Source organism: Pleurodeles waltl, chromosome 6 (genome assembly GCF_031143425.1).
Source record: "Pleurodeles waltl isolate 20211129_DDA chromosome 6, aPleWal1.hap1.20221129, whole genome shotgun sequence".
Lineage (NCBI taxonomy): Eukaryota > Metazoa > Chordata > Amphibia > Caudata > Salamandridae > Pleurodeles > Pleurodeles waltl.
In genome coordinates, this window is record NC_090445.1 from 1,611,773,028 (window position 1) to 1,611,796,235 (window position 23,208).

At 45.8% G+C, this 23,208-nt stretch overlaps 1 protein-coding gene across 1 annotated transcript in view; it reads right to left on the bottom strand.

Moving 5' to 3' along the window:
• NIBAN2 (niban apoptosis regulator 2) overlaps positions 1-23,208 on the bottom strand; it is a 248,934-nt gene that overhangs the window by 45,787 nt on the left and 179,939 nt on the right. Inside the window, exons 4-6 of the mRNA XM_069241498.1 lie at positions 22,714-22,822; positions 18,108-18,272; positions 360-475 (exon numbers count right to left, since the gene is read on the bottom strand). Of these exons, the coding sequence (XP_069097599.1) occupies positions 360-475; positions 18,108-18,272; positions 22,714-22,822 (390 nt within the window). The remainder of the gene's footprint in view (positions 1-359; positions 476-18,107; positions 18,273-22,713; positions 22,823-23,208) is intronic.

Here is a 23,208-nt window from a genome sequence, read left to right on the forward strand (position 1 = left end):
TTTACATGTCTCCCTGCGTCAGCATGTCACCTATTGCCTTATAACACGATCTCACTAACTAAAAGTATTTCCTATGTCACTTGTTTATATATCACCTTATCAGCATGTAACAAATAACAAAATGATTAAAGGAATTCTTGAATTAATCTCAGCACTGACGATCGCTTGGGCCACATTCCAGTCCATCGTTTCTTGCCCACTGTGTCACTGTGTATCACACTACAAGGGTTTCACGCTCCTAGTCAATGCCCCTTCTTCTCCTTATCAGTATCCTGAACCCTGATCCTGGCTGCAGCACACCTGGATTCAGGCAATGTGGGAAAGGCTATCAGGAGAAGTGGGCTTTAGCGTATACTCACTTGCACTTCATTCCCACAAAGCATTTCCCATGTCCCGTACTGGTCCTTGGATTGGCGGAACAATCGCACTGCGTCTGTGAATGCTGGAGCCTCCACCTTTGAGTCTTCTGGAATACCTACAACAGCAGATACAAACTCTCATTGTCTGGGGACTAACATTATACCAAGTGTCACCAGTCTGCAGACTAAGGGGGGTATTACAACTTTGGAGGAGGTGTTAATCTGTCCCAAAAGTGACGGTAAAGTGATGGATATACCACCAGCCGTATTACGAGTCCATTATATCCTATGGAACTCGTAATACGGCTGGTGGTATATCCGTCACATTTGGGACAGATTAACACCTCCTCCAAAGTTGTAATAACCCCCTAACTGTACAAAAAAGCAGTTCTCACCAGTGGTGCTGGAACAATTCTCAGAGTGGATGGGGTACTGCCGTCATGTTACATCACTAAAGTCAAAGGAGTTGTGAACAATCCAAGCAACACACAAAAACAAGTGTAGCACATGTATTCACCAGGAGAATGGTAAGCTTTTGGTACATTTTGGCGCACACTGTAACACACATATTAGTAAAGCATGGAGTGGTGGTACACAGTCATTTACAGACAGCACATTGCCCACTGAAATGGCCACTAAATTTCCACGGACATACAGGTTTATTGGGATAAGTATACAGCACACAAACAATGTGTGGAAATCGAGTTTCAGCAAATATTACATTTGCACAACAAGTGTATTAATTTGTTTTGATCCTACTGAATTTTTTGTTTCGATCACATTTCAGATTTACAAAAATATGTCCTTCATTTGTGCTCTTCTAATTGCTGACATAGTCTGAAATATTTGTACAGTTATTTACAGGTATTTACATTTTGTTTTGTATTAAGAAACACACTCACTGCACCTTGCAAGATTTTGACATCGTTCACTTTACAAGATACCCTAAATTTGTAATTGGAGATAGAAAAATAAACATAATTCTCTCTTTTAAAAAGAATAAGCGGTGATTTGTCAGAAGACATAGGGCTTGATGTATATGTTGGCGGTACAGATACTCTGTTACAATGGCAACAGAGTATCTATAGCAACACGAATGTGGTCCGCCTGCAAAATATATATATATATATGACTTCCCTTTGTTATAGCCTGCCGTTTGCTCCTCAATGTTTAGGGAGGGTGATGTGTCTGAGGTCAGTATAATTATGCTGGTTTGTATTTCCCTGCTGCTGCCACAGCCGCTTTCCACTGTGTTGAGAAAGGGTAGGATTCCAGAGGCGAGTACATGTATGGTGCTGTGTGTTTCTTTCCTGCTGCCAGATCTGACTGTCCTGTGTACTCTTACCTTCATCACTCCATGATGAGTACATACACTTAGCCTTCTTGATCTCATGCTTATTTCTTCATCACAACTATGTGTCTTAGGGACAATCACCAACACTTTATTTGGGGTGTCTATAGCTTTAGAAGGGACAAATATCCAATGTCAAGTTCAAACTGAGCCCCACTGCCCTGCATGTGACGGGGAGTCATAGCCTGCTTAACAAACCAATCCCACACTGGCGGGAGGTCAGTTGCTGCCTTCACATTCTGCTCTGTTGGCTGTTTGATGGGGATTTACGTTGGATGTAGGGCATGGAGGGTGTGCACACAGAAGAAAGGAGGGCAGAGTTGGGGAGACCTGTACAGCAAAAAGAATCTCTGCTACTTTCATTCCATCCATATTCCAAGGCAGCTTTATCACATCTCTTTCCCAGAACCTTCCTTCTTGGTGCTATCAGAAGATACTTACTGTCACCAGTTAGATTCAATCACCTCCCCCATCTTCTTGCTCAGAGAGACCTCCGGCCTTACATCCTCCCTGCCTTTCTTTCATAAGAAATATAATGTGAAATTCTTGAATCACTGCAGCCATCACAAAGGTGTGAGCTTTGTACTGAGAAACTAGTTTGTTGAGACACAGGAGCAATTTCTGCAGTATCCAAACTATTGCTAAAGATTCTTTGTCTATAGCAGTACTTTGGACTCCCTGGTCAAAATTATGTGGAACGTGTGGAGACATTCCTACTCCTAAAAACGTTCTGCCATAAAAGGGGAGGCAGGGTCTTGGAGAGGGCACGACTTTGTGCCTAGCACAGCCTGACGCACTTCTATTCACTCACCCCCACCAAGTAAAAACACCACAACATTTTCTGAGGCTGCCGCTGTTGTCCTGGTGGGTTTCAAAACCCATAATGGACATCAGCTATGCCGACACTCAAAACACAAGCTGGAAATCCACTCTTTTGTAGGGGTTTCTACTTCACCTGGTGTTCCGCTGTATGATTTTGGCTTTTTACCAGCAATGTGAAGGGAGTAGATGTCATGTGACACGCGGTGGCACCATGTAAGTTGAAAGGTCTCGTTTGTGCTGCTCTTTCATATCATTCATTGTGTAATGCCGAAGATTGGTCTGAATTAACAACAAAAGGGAACTTCGTTTCAGAGTCGGCCTGGATGGAATTTCAATTATTCGAGACTAATTGGAGTAATTTGGGCAATACTGCATAACTCTTTACCACAGACTTACCATTAATAATGCAATTACACCTGTTTGGGTAATTTAGAGTAATTTGGAAGAAAAAAATCCTACCACAAGACCACATTCAGCGAGTGCGAGCCCGCGGCTTGTGCTGCTATTTATGTTTTGTTGCATTTAGTGCTATTTCCTCAGCGCAAAATTATTTTTGCGTTCATTTTGGAGCAAGGGTGGATTTAGTGCTAAGAAACTAATGTTAAGTGCTGGGAGTAAGCTGGGAGAAAATCCTTTCTCATGGTTTGTCGCATTTAGCACTATCTCTTAATGAAAAATGCATCCTCGTGTCCATTTTGGATGTGAGGGGGCATTTTTGCGCTAAGAAAATAGTACAAAGTACAAAATTAATCTTCTTGTGTAATTTTACATAATCCTGTGGAACTGTGGGGTAATTCCGCGTGATTCCGCTACACGGGATTATGCAAGTTATACTCACTTTCAGTTCAGAGTTAAATAAAGTAGTGCTAAAGCACAAACAGTTTTTTGGGACTTGTTAGTCCACACAAGGTTAATTCGCAACTGAGTCCAGTCTGTCATTTCAGATTCCAAGAAATAGTATACAATGAATCTCCAATCTATTAATTGGTTAGCTTTATTCTTTGAATCATATATTTACCTCAAAAGCAGTAATCAAGTAATAAATGTAGGCCGGATTGCGAGTGCTCAGGTTAATTCTGATATAAAAGTACCAAACGTATCAGAATTTCGAGTTAAGCAGCACGCACGCCACAACACACCCCGCCCACATACACACACACATTTTCTACAAATACATTTTAGCAGATCAAAAGTGCCGAAATGTACTGGTGAAACGTGCCAGGTAAATACCAGGGCATGCACAGGGTTTACCTCACTTTTGGAGTTATTGGCGCTATTTATCACACCCAATAAGCTCTGATCGCAGCAGTGTTGAATTTGATCTGGTCCCCTGAATACTGCACCCTCCTGCGGGGCACTCGTAATCAAGACCCAAGTCTAAATTCTGGATACTGACTATAAAGCTACTTCCCGGTGTGGGGAGCTGTGGGAGCAATGACTGCATCTGTGCCAGGGGATTAAAGTGTCAAGGAAGGACAAAGGCATACGTGCCAACACACCCTTTACAAGTGGGAACCCGCTGACTTTTTAAGCCAAAAAACAAGAAGGGTAGTGAGTGAAAGAGGAAGCAGGAGGCTGGGCGTGAGAGGGATTAGTGGTGTGCTGTCGAGGAGAGGTTGACGTAAAGTGGCTGCAGAAAGAGAGGGTCAGAAAAGGGAAGTGCCAGTGAAAATGGGTAATCTGTGACAAATTCTTATAAAGCTCCGAGTACATGAGGGGAGCTGCTGACCTCGCTAGGTCAATCAGTGTAGAAAGGCGCCGTAGGTAGCATCAGAGTGCACGGTGTGAGCTTGATGTGATGGTGCTTTCATCAGCAGAATGACCACTGAGGAGTGCCTGGGCCTGAGGGCTCCACTGGAGAGAGCTCCAAGCAGCCATAAGATGTGGCTGATCATGGAACACCAGCGCCCCTAGAGCTGAGGGTTTGTATCTACAGGCCACTTCTGCGGCTACCTGCACCTGCAAACACCTGGTAAGGAGTAGCAACTTGTACCTAGCAGTTCAAGGGCATTCAATTTTCCAATGCGATGGGGAACCAAAGAGGCGTAAGGTACAAGCAAGAAGTCACTGAATGGGCAATCAGGAAATAAAAATGCCCCTCCTGAGAAGAAAAACATTCCGCCACCGGCAACAAACCACTAGTATATCCAAAGCAGACAAAGGGGCTGTGGGCATAAGATGAAGGTACCAATATGCGCGTTGCACAGAGAGGATGGGAGCTGCGTAATTAAAACATGGAAGTCCTCCGGGGCGGCCTGAGGTCCACAAAGGATAAGTGTCTTGATGGGGTAATAGGGACTGACCCTGTCCCATCATCTGCAGGACACTTGTGAGGGGCGGTGCTTCAACCAGAAGTATAAGAGTGCAGGTACTTCCTAACCCAGCGCACATATTGGCTCCTGAGAAGTACCAGTACTCGACCATTCATTGTATTGCACCCCTGCTGAGAGGTGCTGGTACTCTCCATGACAAATGAAAGAAGTGCAGGTACCCAGCACTGGTGACATACAGACAGTGACATACTGTGAGCTTCACATGACGGGTGACAGACGTAAGCATGAGTGATATTATACTACTGATCACTGTGGGGAAGACCATTGGTGCTAAATTGGTTAAGAAACATTTTATTGATACAATTCACACTTAAATGGGAAAGCGAGTGCTGCACTTTTGGAAAATAAGAGGAAGGTGGGAAAGAAAAGAGTAACATTCACTCCATGCAAGGAAGGTAAATATATCCAATACAGGTAGATATTTGAAAAGGGTTCTGCTTATTTTTATACCAAACTTTCCTTTTGCCACAGTTCAATCGTTGTTGTATTTTCCGCTGCTCGGTGAGTTATAAATTTTCATACTTACAGCTACCATACTGGGCATCAGCCTAATATTCCGGCAATACTGAACATAGATTTGTGATAACCAAGTGCTGCTGACATTGTTTGGGGACATGCAGATTTGTTAATAGCGCTTCGACTGGACATTCTTTGAGCGGTGCTGGTGATACTGTGCATCAGGCAGTAGGGTTGCTGACCCCGCTTGTACCTCTGTCTGGTAAAACAAAGTGATCTTCGTGAGTCGTGCGACCTAGGGAGGCACCCGTGGCCGCGCGAGGCACTGTGATTGAGTGGTGAAGAGCCCGTGTTATCGACTGTTTCCTTTGTTAAGGGTGTGCAAACAGAGTAAGAGGCCACGCCTGGGTGAGTGACGGGGTATTTGGAGCCTGTCAGTTTCACAAGTGCTGTGACTGCGTCGCCATGTTGGTTTTCAGTCAGAAAGCCATTGGCCAGTGAGCTCCTTCTGATTGAAGCTGCTGTGGGAGCAGCCTATAGCTGATTTCGGGCCAGGATCTTAGGTAGTTTTGTTGTTTATGCCACAGGTAGCAGTGTGCTGGGCCTGGGCTGGTGGTGCATCAAGAGGAGAGGCCCTTTTTAATAGCAGAGATAGGGAGCTTCTACTATCCCACCGCCGCTTCACCTTACGCATGATGGAGCTGTTCCCGACTTCTTGTTCACAGTCACCATGAGCACTTGTCCCACAGATGCTTCACACATGAAGCTGTTACAGACCCCCTTTCACAGTAGAGATGGGGAGCTTCTACTATCCCACCGCCGCTTCACCTTACGCATGATGGAGCTGTTCCCGACTTCTTGTTCACAGTCACCATGAGCACTTGTCCCACAGATGCTTCACACATGAAGCTGTTACAGACCCCCTTTCACAGTAGAGATGGGGAGCTTCTACTATCCCACCGCCGCTTCACCTTACGCATGATGGAGCTGTTCCCAACCTCTTGTTCACAGTCACCATGAGCACTTGTCCCACAGATGCTTCACGCATGATGAAGCTGATAGAGACCCCCGTTCACAGCAGAGATGAGGAGCTTCTACTATCCCACCGCCGCTTCACCTTACGCATGATGGAGCTGTTCCCGACCTCTTGTTCACAGTCACCATGAGCACTTGTCCCACAGATGCTTCACGCATGATGGAGCTGTTACAGACCCCCTTTCACAGTAGAGATGGGGAGCTCTTCGAGTGCATGGAATGGTGCTGTCAGAGATCCCTACACATCCACTAGTGGCCATCTCTTTGTTGAAGTTATGATGGAACCATAGAGACCCCTGTGATGTGTTTGGGAGCCCCACTATTTGCTGCACAAGCAGCTGAGCTAAAATTATGGACCCCTTAGACTGCATAAGGGAGCTGTCAGGGACCTCTCCACTGGACATATACTGGAGCCCCCTGAGACCCCCATTTCATAATACATAGGGAATGTCTGAAACCCCATTTTCACATCACTTGCATGGGAGCCGTGACAAGCTAGTGCTTCAGAGTACACACTCGGATGCTAATTAGACTTCATTGGTAAATATGACACAACTGACATGTTTGTATGTATAACTTATATAGCGCCTTAATCTAAGACAGGTACCAAATGCTTAGATATGCAACTTTCAAGTCCAGTGCTAGCTCGTCAGACAAACCGGAACATTTTCTATTTCTTTCATTAATTCACTATATTTCGTTTCATCGTAGAAGTCTTTGGGAGCTTGTTCTAAAGTTTAACATCTATCACTGAGAGCCTGGGGCCACCTCTAGCGCTTCTCTTGAATTCAGGAATAACCAGTACCCACGAGTAGCAGATCTTACTGCCTTCCTGGAGTAAACAGCACAAATCTATTTTCAGATACAGATGGGAGGCTGAACGTACTACCAATTGAATTGAAGTTGTTACTTCGGAAGAGAACCTTTTGCCCACAGGTCTTTTAACACGGAATGCTGGTCACTGTACTGGTTACCGAACCCATCAATTTCAGTAGTTTGTTCCCTAATTTCTTCCAGCATTATTCCAAGAGTAAACTACAAGCTTACAATCCCCTCAGCTAAGCTCTTTTGGAAAACTGTTTACGTGATGTTGCCTTCAATGGCCAGGATATAGGGTGACACCCAGCATTTTAACTCTTGATGGAGCAGTTGCAACATACTCTTCTACCACAAAGGGGTAAACGTCCTTAACAACGTGGACATTTCTCATGCAAGCGTAACCATGCTTGCCCGAACAATGCATCACTGTTCCTGTGCCTTAACCACGCATGTGCTGAATTACGCACATGCGTGGTTAAGGCCAAGTAAAAAGCCATGCGTTGTTCAGGAGAGGACATGGAGGATGTGGTGAGTTAAGTGGGGCAGGGGTGAGGGGTAGATTAAGGGATTGGGGTGGGTGGGGGATCGGGCGTGGCGTTTTTCTTTTGTTAAGGGGCGAGGGTCAGGGATTATTTGTCTTTTTTAGGGGTGGGGGTGGGCAGGCTTGGGTATTTTTTTTATTTATGGCTTAGAGTGGGGGCGGGGTAGTTTATTTTTAAAGTGGTGGGAGAAGGTTTAAGGAAGGGCAGGAGTAGGGAGAGGAGGAGAGAAGGGTGTTGGGGTAGTTTACTTATTAGGGGGGAGGTTTTTGGGGCTCGGGCTGGGTGGGGGGGTGTCAGGGTTGTTTAGTTTTTAGGGGTGAGGGGCGGGTAGTATTGGTTTTAGGGCTCAGGGCGGGTGGGGTTTGGGTAGTTTACTTTCTAGGGGCCGGGTAAACATTTTTTGGGGGGCTCAGGGTGGGTGGGGGGAGTTTGGGTAATATAGTTTTATGGGACGGGGTGGGGTAGTTTTTTTTTTTTCAGGGTTCACGGAGGATGGGTGGTTGGGGTACTTTAGTTTATGAGGTGGGGTTGGGGTAGTTGTTTTTTTTTAGGGTTCAGGGCAGGTGGTGGGGTCAGATAGTTTAGGTATTAGGGGTGGGGCTAGCAGCATCAGGATTGACTGGGAGCTCCCTGGCTGGGTCCCCCCAGGCAACTTGGGAGCTGTGCAGGCTCTCTCCAGCCCAGCAACTGAGACCCTACTGCGCATGTGTGTTTGGCTGGCCCGAGATGGCTGGCCAAACATACATGCTCAGTGCTCGTAAGAGCCTGTGGCTTGCCCTTTTTTCTGAAAACGAAAAGGTTTGTAGCAGCTGCTGCTGGCGAGGGGGCGATGCTCTTCCACCCTTATGGAGGAGCTGCCCCTGATCTACCTAGGCCTTAATAGCGGAGTTGTGTTTAGTCAAGATGCCCTTGTTGAGTTAAGTGGGGCAGGGGTGAGGGGTAGATTAAGGGATTGGGGTGGGTGGGGGATCGGGCGTGGCGTTTTTCTTTTTTTAAGGGGCGAGGGTCAGGGATTATTTGTCTTTTTTAGGGGTGGGGGTGGGCAGGCTTGGGTATTTTTTTTATTTATGGCTTAGAGTGGGGGCGGGGTAGTTTATTTTTAAAGTGGTTGCAGAAGGTTTAAGGAAGGGCAGGAGTAGGGAGAGGAGGAGAGAAGGGTGTTGGGGTAGTTTACTTATTAGGGGGGAGGTTTTTGGGGCTCGGGCTGGGTGGGGGGGTGTCAGGGTTGTTTAGTTTTTAGGGGTGAGGGGCGGGTAGTATTGGTTTTAGGGCTCAGGGCGGGTGGGGTTTGGGTAGTTTACTTTCTAGGGGCCGGGTAAACATTTTTTGGGGGGCTCAGGGTGGGTGGGGGGAGTTTGGGTAATATAGTTTTATGGGACGGGGTGGGGTAGTTTTTTTTTTTTTTCAGGGTTCACGGAGGATGGGTGGTTGGGGTACTTTAGTTTATGAGGTGGGGTTGGGGTAGTTGTTTTTTTTTAGGGTTCAGGGCAGGTGGTGGGGTCAGATAGTTTAGGTATTAGGGGTGGGGCTAGCAGCATCAGGATTGACTGGGAGCTCCCTGGCTGGGTCCCCCCAGGCAACTTGGGAGCTGTGCAGGCTCTCTCCAGCCCAGCAACTGAGACCCTACTGCGCATGTGTGTTTGGCTGGCCCGAGATGGCTGGCCAAACATACATGCTCAGTGCTCGTAAGAGCCTGTGGCTTGCCCTTTTTTCTGAAAACGAAAAGGTTTGTAGCAGCTGCTGCTGGCGAGGGGGCGATGCTCTTCCACCCTTATGGAGGAGCTGCTCCTGATCTACCTAGGCCTTAATAGCGGAGTTGTGTTTAGTCAAGATGCCCTTGTTATGGCGAATGTAAGGTACATATGACTTCCCTTTGTTATAGTACATATAAGGAAGTTATTAGAGACATCCCCCTTAGTAGATTTTAGGGTCAGCAGTTAAGAGACCGAGGCCCAGATTTATGAAATATTTACCTTGGTACAAAGTGTCTCAAAGCTACTCAAAGCCTTGGGAGTGTATTATGTTTACATAATCATAAACCTGCCACCACATCCTCATGGTATAAACGTGATGCTGTCTGAGACGGTCTTGGGTGACTCATGTTGGAAGTAAACATGGAGGCTGTTTCAGTGACCAACCCCTCCTCCCACCCTTTTCACTGTATATATTAATGGTGTTCTAGGCGTCTCTCTTCACTGTTGTTAGGGCCCATCTAAGATAAAATTACATGATACCAGTTGAGTTTCTGAGAGAAAGAATGAACGTGATTATATTGTGAACACATCAGAGATAAGCATTAAGGAATGCAAAGCAGACTGACCCCATGCCAGGACATCCTCTATGCCTCACGAGGCTGCAAAATGAGTATCATATCTCTCTTTATGCCAATGTCACAGAATTCAAGTGGGCATAGGGAAGAAAATGCTTTCTTTGAAGTGGATCCCAGTAAGCACCCTTATTTCACAAGAACCCCACAGCAAACACACCAATCACTTGCGAAGCCATAAGCAAGCATAGAAAGTATTGAAAGAAAGAAATCAGAAACTATCAGGGTCCTGTAGAGCTAGATCACAGACACCAGCCTACTTCAACGATAAATCTGGCTTTTATCTCTCACTCTTCCTCATCATCAAACCGCAAAGTGCATCACCCAGAGAGTATCCTGGTCATTCACGCTTGACACCAAAACTAGCGGTGTGCAAAATTCAAAGAATTTGCTGTTGGGTATTTATGAAATCATGCAGAATTATTCATAATGAAAAAAACGGCATCTGGCGCCATGTTTTAGCATGAATTGTGTCGTTGCAGCCAAAAATACAAGCCCCGCAAAAAAGCAGCCACTCATTGTTCACGTTGTTACCGTGCACTAGATGTTTGCTGCAAATGGCATGTATTTTTACAACATGGAAGAACAGCGTAAATTGAGCATTTCACTAGAGCGTAAGCTAGGTTTTTCAGCATTTGAAAGCAGTAGTCCGGTCAGCCTTTCAGAAAGGACAATGTCGGTCTATACTGCCCTCTAGTGGCGTGGATGAAGGAAAACCTAGCACTCGATTGACGAGACGTGTGTAGATGTTCCGGAAGTGTAGAACCGGGCAGAGAGTCTATGGAAGCCATGAAATATCCTGGATATTCGCTTCTCTCATCTAGGTTCTTGTTCCAGTGTATTTGGAGCGGACGGGAAGGGTGGGGAGCCCAATGCATCGCCATCACTAATTCTACAATTCACGAAAAGGGCAATAAAAAGGGACGCTATTTATATGTTTAGCAAATCAATATCCTGTTTTTTATATTGGTCACCGTGGTGTGTGGGGGATGACTCAGTTTATTTACTTGAAATAATTATCTTGTTTGCCTGATTGTTGTGTATTACACGTTACAACTACTTGACTTTGAAACCCCCAAACCCAAAAATGGACAGGACGATTGCACAACTTAGCCAATGCTGCCCCCTCCGGTGACGGACGGAATCTCACGTGTTTGAAGATGGAAGCTGATGGGCTTCTAAGGAAGAAGCCAAGATGTATGCGAGGAAAGCTCCTGTTGTCTGAAGAGGGGCCTGAAGTGCCTAATGAACCCCCTCTTCACACTCCACATGTGCAGTGCTTTAAATGGCAGCTACTGTCCGGTAGTGAGTACCTTCACGTCTTAAATTTGAAAGGGTGAGTACCCGCACTTCTCGGCACTGCTGCAATAAATTCAATGGGAGAGTGCCTGCGCTTCTCGGCACTGCTGCAATAAATTCAATGGGAGAGTGCCTGCGCTTCTCGGCACTGCTGCAATAAATTCAATGGGAGAGTACCTGCTGTTCTAAGGAGCAAACGGGTAATATAAAGAGAGGGAACCTGCACTTCTAGTTTTCCTTTGAAAGCACGGTATGTGGAGAGCTGTCAGGGTCTGCTTTATGCAATCAGTGTATGGGAGGGAACCGGCAACCAACCCGCCCCTTTACTATCCACGTAGGTTGTGTTACGTAGGGTGTGTTACAGAGCGTCGATATGTTTGTATTCTGTGCGGTATTTATGAGAGCGTCATATAGAAGGTGCTACAAGAAGCCCTTTACTTCACAGTACATATGTACGAGCGGTGGCAAACAGCTGCCTGGCCATGTCACAGTCTCCCGCCTATGAAATTGTCGGGGTGCTGGTACAGATCCATCTTCAGTGACAATGAGGGTACTTTACTGGTCCCTGTCATCGCAGCAGACATCAGGGGGATGTAGTTAGCTGCTACTCGCAGTGATACTGGGATGATGTCTCTCAGTGAATATTGGGGTGCTTTTATTACGCTCTGCTAGAGCGGTTTATCGCAGCCCTTCTGCTCACAGTGAATACAGAGGTGCTGCAATAGACCCTACCCCTGGCCTTGAACATAGGGGCGCTGTCATGGGCCTCACCGGTTAATGTCTGGGTGCTGAATAGGCATGCTCTCAATGTGAACATGGGGCGCCGTTGACGATGTGTCATCATAGTGGCTATGGCCTTTGCTGATAGAGACTCCCCACAAAGTTTATATGGGGCAGTTGTTAAAGGATCCCCTCACAATGAATATTAGACCCATCTTTACCGTAAATACTTGGGTGCCGTCGTGGGGCCTCCTCACATTGAAAATTGGGGTGCTGTAATAGTCACACTTAAAGTAAATGTTAGGGCACTGTATTAGACGCCCCTGGCACACTGAATACTTGTTTTTGATCCTTCCGTCGCGTGAATGTCGGGGTGTAATTACAGACCCCTTTCCACAGTGAATATTAGGGTGCTGTTGCAGACTGTTTCACCACAGTGACTGGAACTACTGTTGACGACACCCCTTCAAAGTGTATACTGGCGGACTGGTACAGACCCTCTCCTCCCGATGAACACGAGGGGGCGCTGTTATAATGAAGACGGCTACGCTGTGCAGCCGGAGTTGCCAGGGGGAGCCTCCCCGCCAGCGCTGGTGATCTCAGTGGTTTGTGGTCGTGACTCGTGAGCTTCCTTGGTGACTCATCCCGCCCTTCTCGGGACTCAACTTCCGGCCTCCTCTGTCCTCCCCACTTTAGCACACATTATGGCAGTCACGCTGCTGACAATCACGGGGCGGTTGGAGGGTGCCTGGGCTCACAATCATTACATTTGTGTGAGGGTGTATTTATTTATGTGCGCACATCCATCAGAGCAAATCTGTGCGCGAGCACGTGTGTGAAATCTTTGTGTGTGAATGCACGTACCTGTATGCGCGTGCATGTCCATGTGTGGCACTCTCTGAGTGGACGTGTGCGTGTGTGAAATCTGTTTATGTGTACGGGTGTATACATGTGTGGAAATCTCCGTGTCATTGTGTGCGAAAGTGTTTGTGCATGTGTGAGGGCGTGTGCGTGAGCATGAAGTGATACTAGGCAGTATCTCTGGTTTGTTTACCATTGGTGCTATTATAGCTCAGGTACTTCGGAGCTCCAGTTGGATAAACCAGTGTCACCCAATGAATAACTGACTCTGCAAAGATACCTAGGCCAAGCAGTCGAGGCTGATAACACACAGTAAGACTGCGTCAAGTCAGCACTATTTACTAGCATTGGCAAAGCCAATAGGTCTCTCCTATGGGACCGACTGGATTTGCTAATGGTTGTAGAAATGCGTCACGGCAAACCCTTGATGCTGTGCAGCACGTAATTTTGTAGGCGCGTGCACTACATATGCGTGCACCTACAAACTGAGGCAGACACTTTTTTTTTTTAGTTACCAGAGTTGGATCGGTAACTAAAAAGATAAGAACTGGCAAAGCCAGTAGGCCTTGGCATTGGCCGACCTACTGCATTTGGCAATGGGGTGAGGGCGGTGAACGGGACGGGGGTGGTGAATGGGAGGGCTGTTGGAGGTGAGGGAAACCAGCTGCCCACATCCTTCCCTGCTGCAGTCCTGAGGGCGGGGCATGGATGGGGCAGCGCAGCAACAAGACCCCTCCTGTATTTGGGCCAAAAGACAGTTGTGCTGCTGGGGTGCTCTCAGGACACCCGGGTCATTGAGGGGTCACGGAAAGAGTTGTAAAATCCAGACATGAAGGAGGGCAGGTAGGAGTTTCCAGGGGAAGTCTCCCCACCAGGGCAAGAAATGAGCAGAAAGGCACAACAGAGGGCAAGAAATGGGCAGAGTGCCACGAAGAGAGAGCAAGAAACGGGGAGATTTTTGCGGTCTCGAGAAAGACACATTTTAACTATTTTTGAGTGACACAGCCACCCTTTGTTTTTATTTATAACAAGAGGTCCAACTTATTAAAACTTCTCTTAGTTATGTTTATACCACACTTACAACAATCTACACACACAGCACCTCCACTTACACTTCATCAAGGCATCTTATTTTATAAGACCTCTGGCAAAGAGCCCCCTCAAGGGGTCCATTGGGCGTCGCAGCACCGGCCCAATGATGAAGCATGACACTCCCCTGGGTGTGTGAGGCTCTTGCTTCCAAGCAGTCAGATCCTCCTGATCTGCTTGCTTAGATCCATCCCAACCTACTGCCTTTTCTGTTTCATTTTCTGATTCTTTTAGGGAACTGCATACTCCGCTTGTATACTTCTCCATCACTCGTTTGTGTTGTCTTCTATTGTGTGCCTTTTCCTCCCTTAAAGCATGTTGCTGTCTTTTGGACATTTGATCTCCCCCACCAGCACATTCCCTTTTGCTTTCCCAACCCATGCCCTCATTTTGTGTCCACAGCACCCATGCCTCATTTTGCTTCTGCCCTTCATACCCCTTGTTACTTCCACCCCGTGTTGCTTCTTCCCTCCAAGTTATTCCCCCACCACCCATTAACAAAAAAATAAAAACGTCCATTATTTTTTAAGCACTCCAAAAACATTTTTTTTTAATTGCAATAGAGCACACACATGCCCCTTGTGTATTTGTGTGCTGTACATGTGCACTACTATTTGTGGGGTGCACCACAGGGAGCCTTTTGCCCATTGCCATCCTTGGTTTTGCACTTTGGGAAATGCAAAACCAGCCCATTGACACAAATGTAATGGGATTCCTTGTTTCCAATGTCCTAATAGCGAGTCATACTATGTAGGAATCGCTATTAGGAAATCGGTATCTATGTACATAGCATTTTGCATTTTCTTAAATAGTGATTTCTACGAAGTCACTATTTAGGAAATGCAAAATTGCATTTTAGTGCATCTGGCCCAATGTGCTGCCAACCACATTCCACTTCTTGGTATTCGTCTTGATTTACGGTAAATTTAAGGCCATTAATGTTTATTTATATACATCTCCTGGTATATGTCTTTCTATAGATTTGTTATGGGGGCGGTTTGAAAGCTCCTTTCTGCTCATGACTGAGTCTTAGCTATGAATGAGACCAACCAATAAAGGTAACCTAAATCGTGAAATTATGCAAAACACTATTTTATTAATTTACCATTCCTATTGCAAGTGATTAACACCTATCCAACCAAGCTATTTTATGTTTTAGTTTTAATTATTTTGTTTTCATGTGAAAGTTGCACATTAGAATGTGTAGATAAATGAAAACCATGTTTTTTATTTATCCTAATTTCGGTCTATAAGGCAACAAAAAGGGAATATTTTTTAAAGTAGGTGAAAGTGAGTGTAATTTCTATAAGCACGGTATGTCTATGTGTGCATGCATATATGTCTGCAGCGATATGATTGATTGTCAATATGTGGTTATATAATGTGGGTGGGTGTGTGTTGATACTTTTTCAATCAATCTATCAATAAGAGAACTTTTGTGTATGTGTGAGCCTGAGTGTACACCTCACTTGTATGGAGCACGCATACATTTGTGAACAGTTCTAAGTGTCTAGAGGTGGTAAGGTGGATGTGTGTGTGCTTGTATGTGTGGCTGACTAAGGTGGGATACTTCCTTGTTTTCAGTTTCCGTTCAAATGTTTGTGGGTTTGAACGGTTCTCTGTGTGTGGTTTTGTAAACAGCGGGGGCTTCTTGTGTGAACGTGGATCTGTGTTTGGTTATGTGTGCACTAAAAGATGTATAGGTGGGTGAGCGTATGTCTTTGGTTAAGTTCAGGTGTAATGCTGCAATGTGTGAGTTTCCTTTTTATTCCCTGCACGCTGGTATCTGCATAGTTATGGTGTTTGGGTTTGTGTATTTGTGTAGTGGGTTGCACATATTTGAGGCATTGCTTTGAATGTAGCACGCAGGTGAGTTAGTTTTTGGCTACTGGGCGTTCGAGGGTCATTGGTTTCCTGTAGACAAATATGTGAATCTGTCTGGCTGTGTGAGCAGAGGTGAGTTTGTGTTTGGCTGTGTGCGCATATTTAGACCAGTGTTTGGTTGTATGCACATTGAAAATCTGTAGTGCTTCTGTGTGCACAGGCGAGCTTTGTGCACGCGAGATGGAGTTCGGTTGAATGCACATATTCTAGACAGTCGTTGGTTGTTAATTGCATGGAACAGCTGGCCAGTGGCCGTGCCTGACCCCCATCACAGTGCACTTAGGACGTCTAAAGTTGCACAGTTCGTCTGGAACGTAGCTCCGCCCCCAGACCACGTGCAAAGTATTCTCCCCGCTTCATTACTGCCCAGCGACCCGAGCATGAATGAGCCAGTCTGGCACCGACCGGTTCCTGTAAATACTGGAACCGCATCTCCTGACTTCCGGGTACATTGGGCAGCGTGAGGCGTAGGGTGGCTGACCTCTGCTTGGCAGACTCCAGCACTGAAGCGTACAAGCAGCCTCCACTACGGGGTACCACAGCTAAAGGGACTGATGCCAGCATCTGCTCCCCTCTTTAAGGCCGCTTCTTTATTCTGTTGAAATAAACATCACTTCTAATCTTGTTAACAGAAGGCAGCCCAATGTTATCTGCAGATCACCAAACCTGTTAATGGTGGCAACACCCAGTGCTTAATTTGTGAAAACATAAGTGCCATGTCCAAAAGTTTTGCTCAGACGCCTGCATGCCTTTCTCTTCCTCTTTTTTCCCCTTTTGTGTTTTTCTCCTTTTTTGTGTATGAAAGCCTGATGTGTTAGAATACGTTCCAGTCCCCATAACTGAATGCTAGTGGATCCCACCTGCTCAAATTAAGCACTTTCAGCGTTCCACTGCAGTGACTTAGGGCCAGATGTAGCAAAGGGTTTTACCCATTCTGTGTCTATGGGAAAATGTGTTCGTACATATGGCCCTTAGTGCTAAATTGTGCTTTGTTTTGAGTGTATCTTTAACATTTATAAACTGCACAGGTAGACTTTAGTAGGCCCACGCAGAGCTTTTAGCTGCCAGGGCTTACTTTGCTAAACAATTCAGAGGATTTTACAGCAGACCGGGTGCTGGTACAGATGACTCATCCCGTGATGGTGTTTTGGGTGCTAGACAGGGGATACTTACAGTTATTTCTGGCACAAGTGCTATTAAATAAGTCATCCAGCTAGTGAGGCCACAATATCTCTTAAAACCAAGCTGATGTGATAAAAAAAATGGAGCATTTTAGAATGAGTGTTAGAGATGCAGGACAGGGCAAGAACTGTGTTTTTTCTTTATACTTGATGATCCATTTTATACCCATCTGTCTATATGGACACTCCTCGGTGGCGTGTAATATCCTTACAATGCACCGTAGCAGGTATTTTATCCCATATATTATCAAGGATCAGGTACCAAAAATGGCAAGTATTTAGTCGGGATCCAGCGGGTGGAGGCTCTGCCACTCAGTGACACTGTGTCTTACCGGTTACATGCACAGCATGGTAGTATTGCCACCCCTTGGCCCCTAACCCATGTGGTAGAGACTAGCTACCACCAGGATCAAATGTGTCCCTCCATAGAAGAGTTAGAGACACCATTACACCTCTGTTCACTCTTATTCCTGGGGCCACTTTTACTGAATCATAACACTAGATGTAAAGGCTGTCCAGAGACCTGCAACAAAATGAAGAATAAACCAGGAATCAAGTGAGTAGTGAAAAGCGTGTAATCATGTACACGCTGCAGAATGGGCGCTTGGTGGGGTGTTGGACTTGCAAGAGATTCTGGAGGAGGTCTTCAAGACTTGAGCCAAATATGATTTTTATCATAGTATAGGTCCTGAGTAAATAACAGCATAAATACAGTTCTGGACAGACCAAAACAGTACATGAGATGTACCTGCAATGCCATTTCCCACAGGGTTCTTTCCTTAATACATCGTCATGATCACTGCAGTACCTCATGCAGCCCTGTAGAGGTCCCTATCTCTTTTTACCCGGTCCTAAAGTACCTATCATCACTGCAGCGCCCCACACAGCCTTGGAGCAAGTTCCCATATTAACAGCATCCCTTATACCCACATTCCCAAAGACACCCCGTTGTTATGGTACCTCATGCTGTCCTGAAACCAATACTAAAAGTCCCTCATACCTCCCACTGACCCCATCACACAACACTCACCATCGTTGCAGTGTCTCACGCAGTCCTGGAACACTGCTGCCCACTTCTCCTGCTCCTTCTCGGTCATCACGCAAAAAAAGTAGTGGCGTCCATATGGGTGCCAAAGGATGATGGGGAACTGAGTGGCACATTTCATCTGTACACCTCCGGACTTGGGCTTTCCTCCTTCATGAAGAAAAACAGAGCATCAATGCAGGTGGTACAACCAGAGGAGAGAGAGAGGACAGGCGAGAAGGAGCCTGTGCATGGGCACATATTAAGAGAAGCAGCTGCAACTCCTAGGCCTGCTTTTTACTATCTGTTGCCACATCCCTTGCTTCTGCTTTGCTGGTTTGAGGTCTGGCTTAACAGAGCAGCTGTCTGCAAGATGAATTGTTTTCAGTACCTTAAAATATACAGTGACCTTTGGCTTCACCCATAGGGGTAGGAGTATTACAGCTCACCTTATGCTTTTTGCTGTATCATTCCACTTTCCAGGAAGTGTTTCCTTTGGAATGCACAGGGGACTATTTTACATCTGAAAAGTACACTCAGTTGTCACACCGTTTGTTACATTTACCTCTTTACACAGTGTATGCATTCTATATAGGAAGTATTCATTTTTTGCTATTTTTTCCAGCAATGGCAAAGCCAATCAGGCAGGTTTTGATGTGATAACCAGCACTTGTGAATGCCTATGTTTATATTAAATCCAGACTTTGCCACTGTTTGTTTTTAAAGCACTTTTGTTAAATTCAGGTACAATCACAAAAGGCGACCCATGAGTTCAATCATGAAATTGAATAATAAAGATGATTTGTCCATATGGAATTGATGACTTAGATCATATTAGCGTGTAGACATACACACACACACACACACATATATATATATATATATGTACATATATATATATATACACACACACACACACACACACACACACACACACAAACACCCACATACATACATATACATTGTGATAGGCATTGGAAACACAACATAAATAAAGCCAATGGTTCTGAGGTTAATATGCATCTACATTCAGTGTTAACATATTAGAGCAAGACACATGGGAGAGGGGCAGCAGGAGTGGCCAGAAAGGTCTGTTGTTTTAAAGTAGTCCCTCTATAGCATTAGATGAAAGAGTGATGCTGCACTTGGCTGAGCCAAGACGTGATTGACAAAGTCTCCATGCAGTGGCTGAAAGAGGTAAGTCAGTGATTGAAAGGGATGAACTCAAAGTCCTCTCCGTGCTGTGGAAATTCAGACCTAAAGCACATTCATTCAGCAACATGTTTTCACTGAACACAAAAACTGACCATATATCACAACTTTTCCCTTAATTCTTCCTTCATGGACCCGCATTGGCTAACATTTAGAAAACAATGTAAATGCTCATTTTATACAAATGCTTTTAATGGGGTCAGACCTATAACTGGGAAATGTGATCGTTCATCGTCGGCTACTGCAATATCAAATTACATTTTCGTAAACCTACTACAGACTTAGGACATAAATAATGTGTGTACCGTGCACTAGAGGTAGGAAAGAAGCAGAATCTCAAAGCCCCCCTGACTTTAAGCATCGCAATGGCATCAACAAAAGCAACAAGCATTTGCAATGCAATGGGTTTCGCGTTTGCTCGAGTTAGAGCTAATAGCGTTGTAAATTCCTAACTGGACTTTTCTTGCCACATAAATTGAAAATGAAAAGTAAAACAGTTGACAGAAGCAAGTCAATTCAACGCGCCATGGCCGCCGTGAGCACGAGAGTTATTGGCTCCCTGCATGAATGTCTAAAATGGATCGTGGCTGGGATAAAAGGCAAAACGAAACCAGAGGAGGGGCCACGACATTTTGTAACAGGAGGAAGCGTGGTGTAGTGTGATGGCCAACAAAAATGTTCACTTCGTGAAATCGCCTGGGAACTCAGAAAACAAAGGAGGGACATTTCACAAAATGGACCAATAAAAATGAAGCATTTAAGACAAGCACATCAAAGAATGAATAGCAAGAGTGGGCGTGGTTAAAAGCCCACAGACAGATTACAACAGGCCAGAGCACTTGCGGTCTCGACCCTTTAAAGTGAACACGACTTTAAGAGCTCTGGTTACTGTCTTTATTTGGACTCTTTACCCTACCAGGGCCCGTCAGCTGCAAACAGGAGGTGTAGAGCAGGAGAAGAGTTCCGGCTGCAGTGTCTTCCGGGCTCAATGAGTGCATGGTGGCACTTACACAACCTATCACATTTTGGCGTAACACATCCATGGATATGTAATTCTGACTAAGGAGACAGATGGGAGTGTAAAAAGGAGGGAGCAAGCAGGGAGAGAAGGTTAAACAAAAGGGAGCGAGGTGAGGTTGCTTAGGGACTGAAAGTGAAGGAAATGATGATAGCGGAACAGATGGGTGTTAAAAGAAAGAGGGAAATTGAGCATCATAGACCGATTGGAAAGGAAGAGATGAAAGATAGAAGAAGAGTCAGGAAGATACATAAGAGCAAGAAAACAAGGAAACAAAAAGGCACAGAAAAGGAGAAAGACAAAAAATGAAGACAATTAAAGAGGGCGAGAGAGAAACAAACGTGTGAAAGGAAGGCAGGAGAGGAGAAAGTCTGTCAGGAGTGTGTGAGTAACTGAACGACCCTATCAATGATTAAGAACCTCAAGCCTCAAGGCAATAGCAGCAACGAGTTTAATCACTCCAAAATAGCTGTTCAAAAATAGCTGCACAAAAGTACAATGGCAACCAGGGAAACCACTTCCAAAGAAACTGAAATGCTATAGACTGCCGCACCCCGACGTGATATCTGCTCAAAGAAAAGAATGTTGTGCAGAGAAAGAAGGGATTATAGCATAACAGAGAAACATGAACCCAACAACCCTTACAAAGCAAAGCCATCACCAGTGAGACCAGAAGTAACGAGGCAAGACCAGATCTGTCAGCACCAACCACCATGAGGACTTTGGAACACAAAAGCTCCAGCTGACACTATAAGACACCCACGGCAAACTGAGACCAATAGACACCCTGCCGATGGACACTACTAGATACTCAAAATCCAAATTCCAATGGGTATGGTCAACATGGAAAAAACAATAATACCCTCAAAGCTGACCAGTCGCGTTAAGACACTTGGCACCCATACGGACACCGCTGGGCAAAGGCAACTGACCCTAGCAGATACCAGAAGATCAGTGGATAATATCAAGCACTCGGGCACCAGCAGTCAGCATGAGCTGCTCCATGACCAACAGACACTGATGCACATGAAGACCAAAGGACACAAAGTCACATTATGCAGGAAAGAAAAAAAGATGACAAGTCAAAGTTTGGAGACTAAGGGGCATATTTATACTCTGTTTGCGCCGAATGTGCGTCAAAATTTTTGACGCACAATCGGCGCAAACCCTGCCCCATATTTATACCTTGACGTCCGAGCCCGCGGGCGTCAAAATTCCACCATGTGCGTAATTTTTTGGAAGGGGGAACCAGCCTTGCGTTAATTATATGCAAGGTAGGCGTTCCCTTCCTAAAAATGACTTTAAGGCCTGTGCTCCTTATTTATACTCTGGCGTCATTTTGACGCACAGGAGGGGTGGGCCTTAAAAAACGGCGCACAGCCTGATGTGCGCCGTTTTTTAACGCCTGGTCAGGGCAGGCGTTAAGGGACCGGTGGGCTCGGAAGGAGCCCAGAGGTGCCCTCCCCTGCCCCCAGGGACACCCCCTGCCACCCTTGCCCACCCCAGGAGGACACCCAAGGATGGAGGGACCCATCCCAGGGAAGTAAAGGTAAGTTCTGGTAAGTATTTTTTTCCGATATTTTTTGTGGCATAAGGGGGCCTGATTTGGGCCCCCCTACATGCCACTATGCCCAATGACCATGCCCAGGGAACATAAGTCCCCTGGGCATGGCCATTGGGCAAGGGGGCATGACTCCTGTCTTTGCTAAGACAGGAGTCATGTCAATGGAGGTTGGGCGTAAAAGAAAATGGTGCAAATCCGGTTTGAGGCCTGAATTTTGCCTCAGACCTGACGTGCACCATTTTTTGACGTGCAACCCCCATTTTCCCATACGCCGGCGCTGCCTGGTGTGAGTAATTTTTTTCCACGCACACCAGTCCGCCGCGCCGGCTAACGTCATTCCATTAATAAGGAGCCCGCATGGCGCGTTGGAATCGCGTTAGCCGGCGGTAAAATTTTTGACGCACAACTGCGTTGGTGCAGTTGTGCGTCAAAAAGTATAAATATGGCCTAACTCTGCAGGTGACAGAGTGTATACAGTAGGTGGATGCTCGTCTATTTCTTTTGCGAAAAAATAAAAGGGACATCTAGAAGGGTGAGCGAGGCTGTAGAAGAGACTGCTTGAAAGGATTCAGAGTGGAGACTGAGAAGAGCTACCGAGAAGAGGGAGACAATGATACAACGGTGCTAGAGTGTAGAGTATCAGAGAAGATGCTGAGAAAGGATGCAAAGGAGACCTGCACAACGGATACAGAGGAGGATGAGGAGGGACAGAAGCGGGTATGGCGGTAAGGTATGCCAATAGGGTGAAGAGTAGGAAGCAGAAGAGATGGCGTGGGATTGTATACTTCATAGAAGCTGCTGTGAAGGTGGCTACTCACCAGGAAGAGTGTTACTGTTCACGAGTTCCATGTAGACATCCAAGGACTTAAGGACCTTGTATCCTGCACAGTTGACACCAGATCGAGGCTGCAGGCCTCTCTCATAGGCCTAAGGAGGGAACACAGAACAGCAGAGTGATTTACAACATCCATTCGACTATATATATATGTCAAAGCATAGCGGGGTGAAGAAGGAAGCCCATCAGAGGAAAGGAAATGCTGAGGTAGGAGTGAGATCCTTTATTAATTAACATTTCTGACATTTCTGAGTACAGTGTGGCTCTGCTTCTGGCAGGCTAAAATTACTGTGGCTGGTTAGGCTGGTGACAGCACAAACATTAGTGCCCAAGAACACAGAATCACAGACCAAAGCACCTATACTGGAAATGGCTAACAGGTAGGTGGTTGAGATGGAGAAAGGTAATTAAACTTATATATATCGAATCTGCACTGGCAGGGGGTATGGAGAAGTGCAAAAACACCTAATATTGGGGT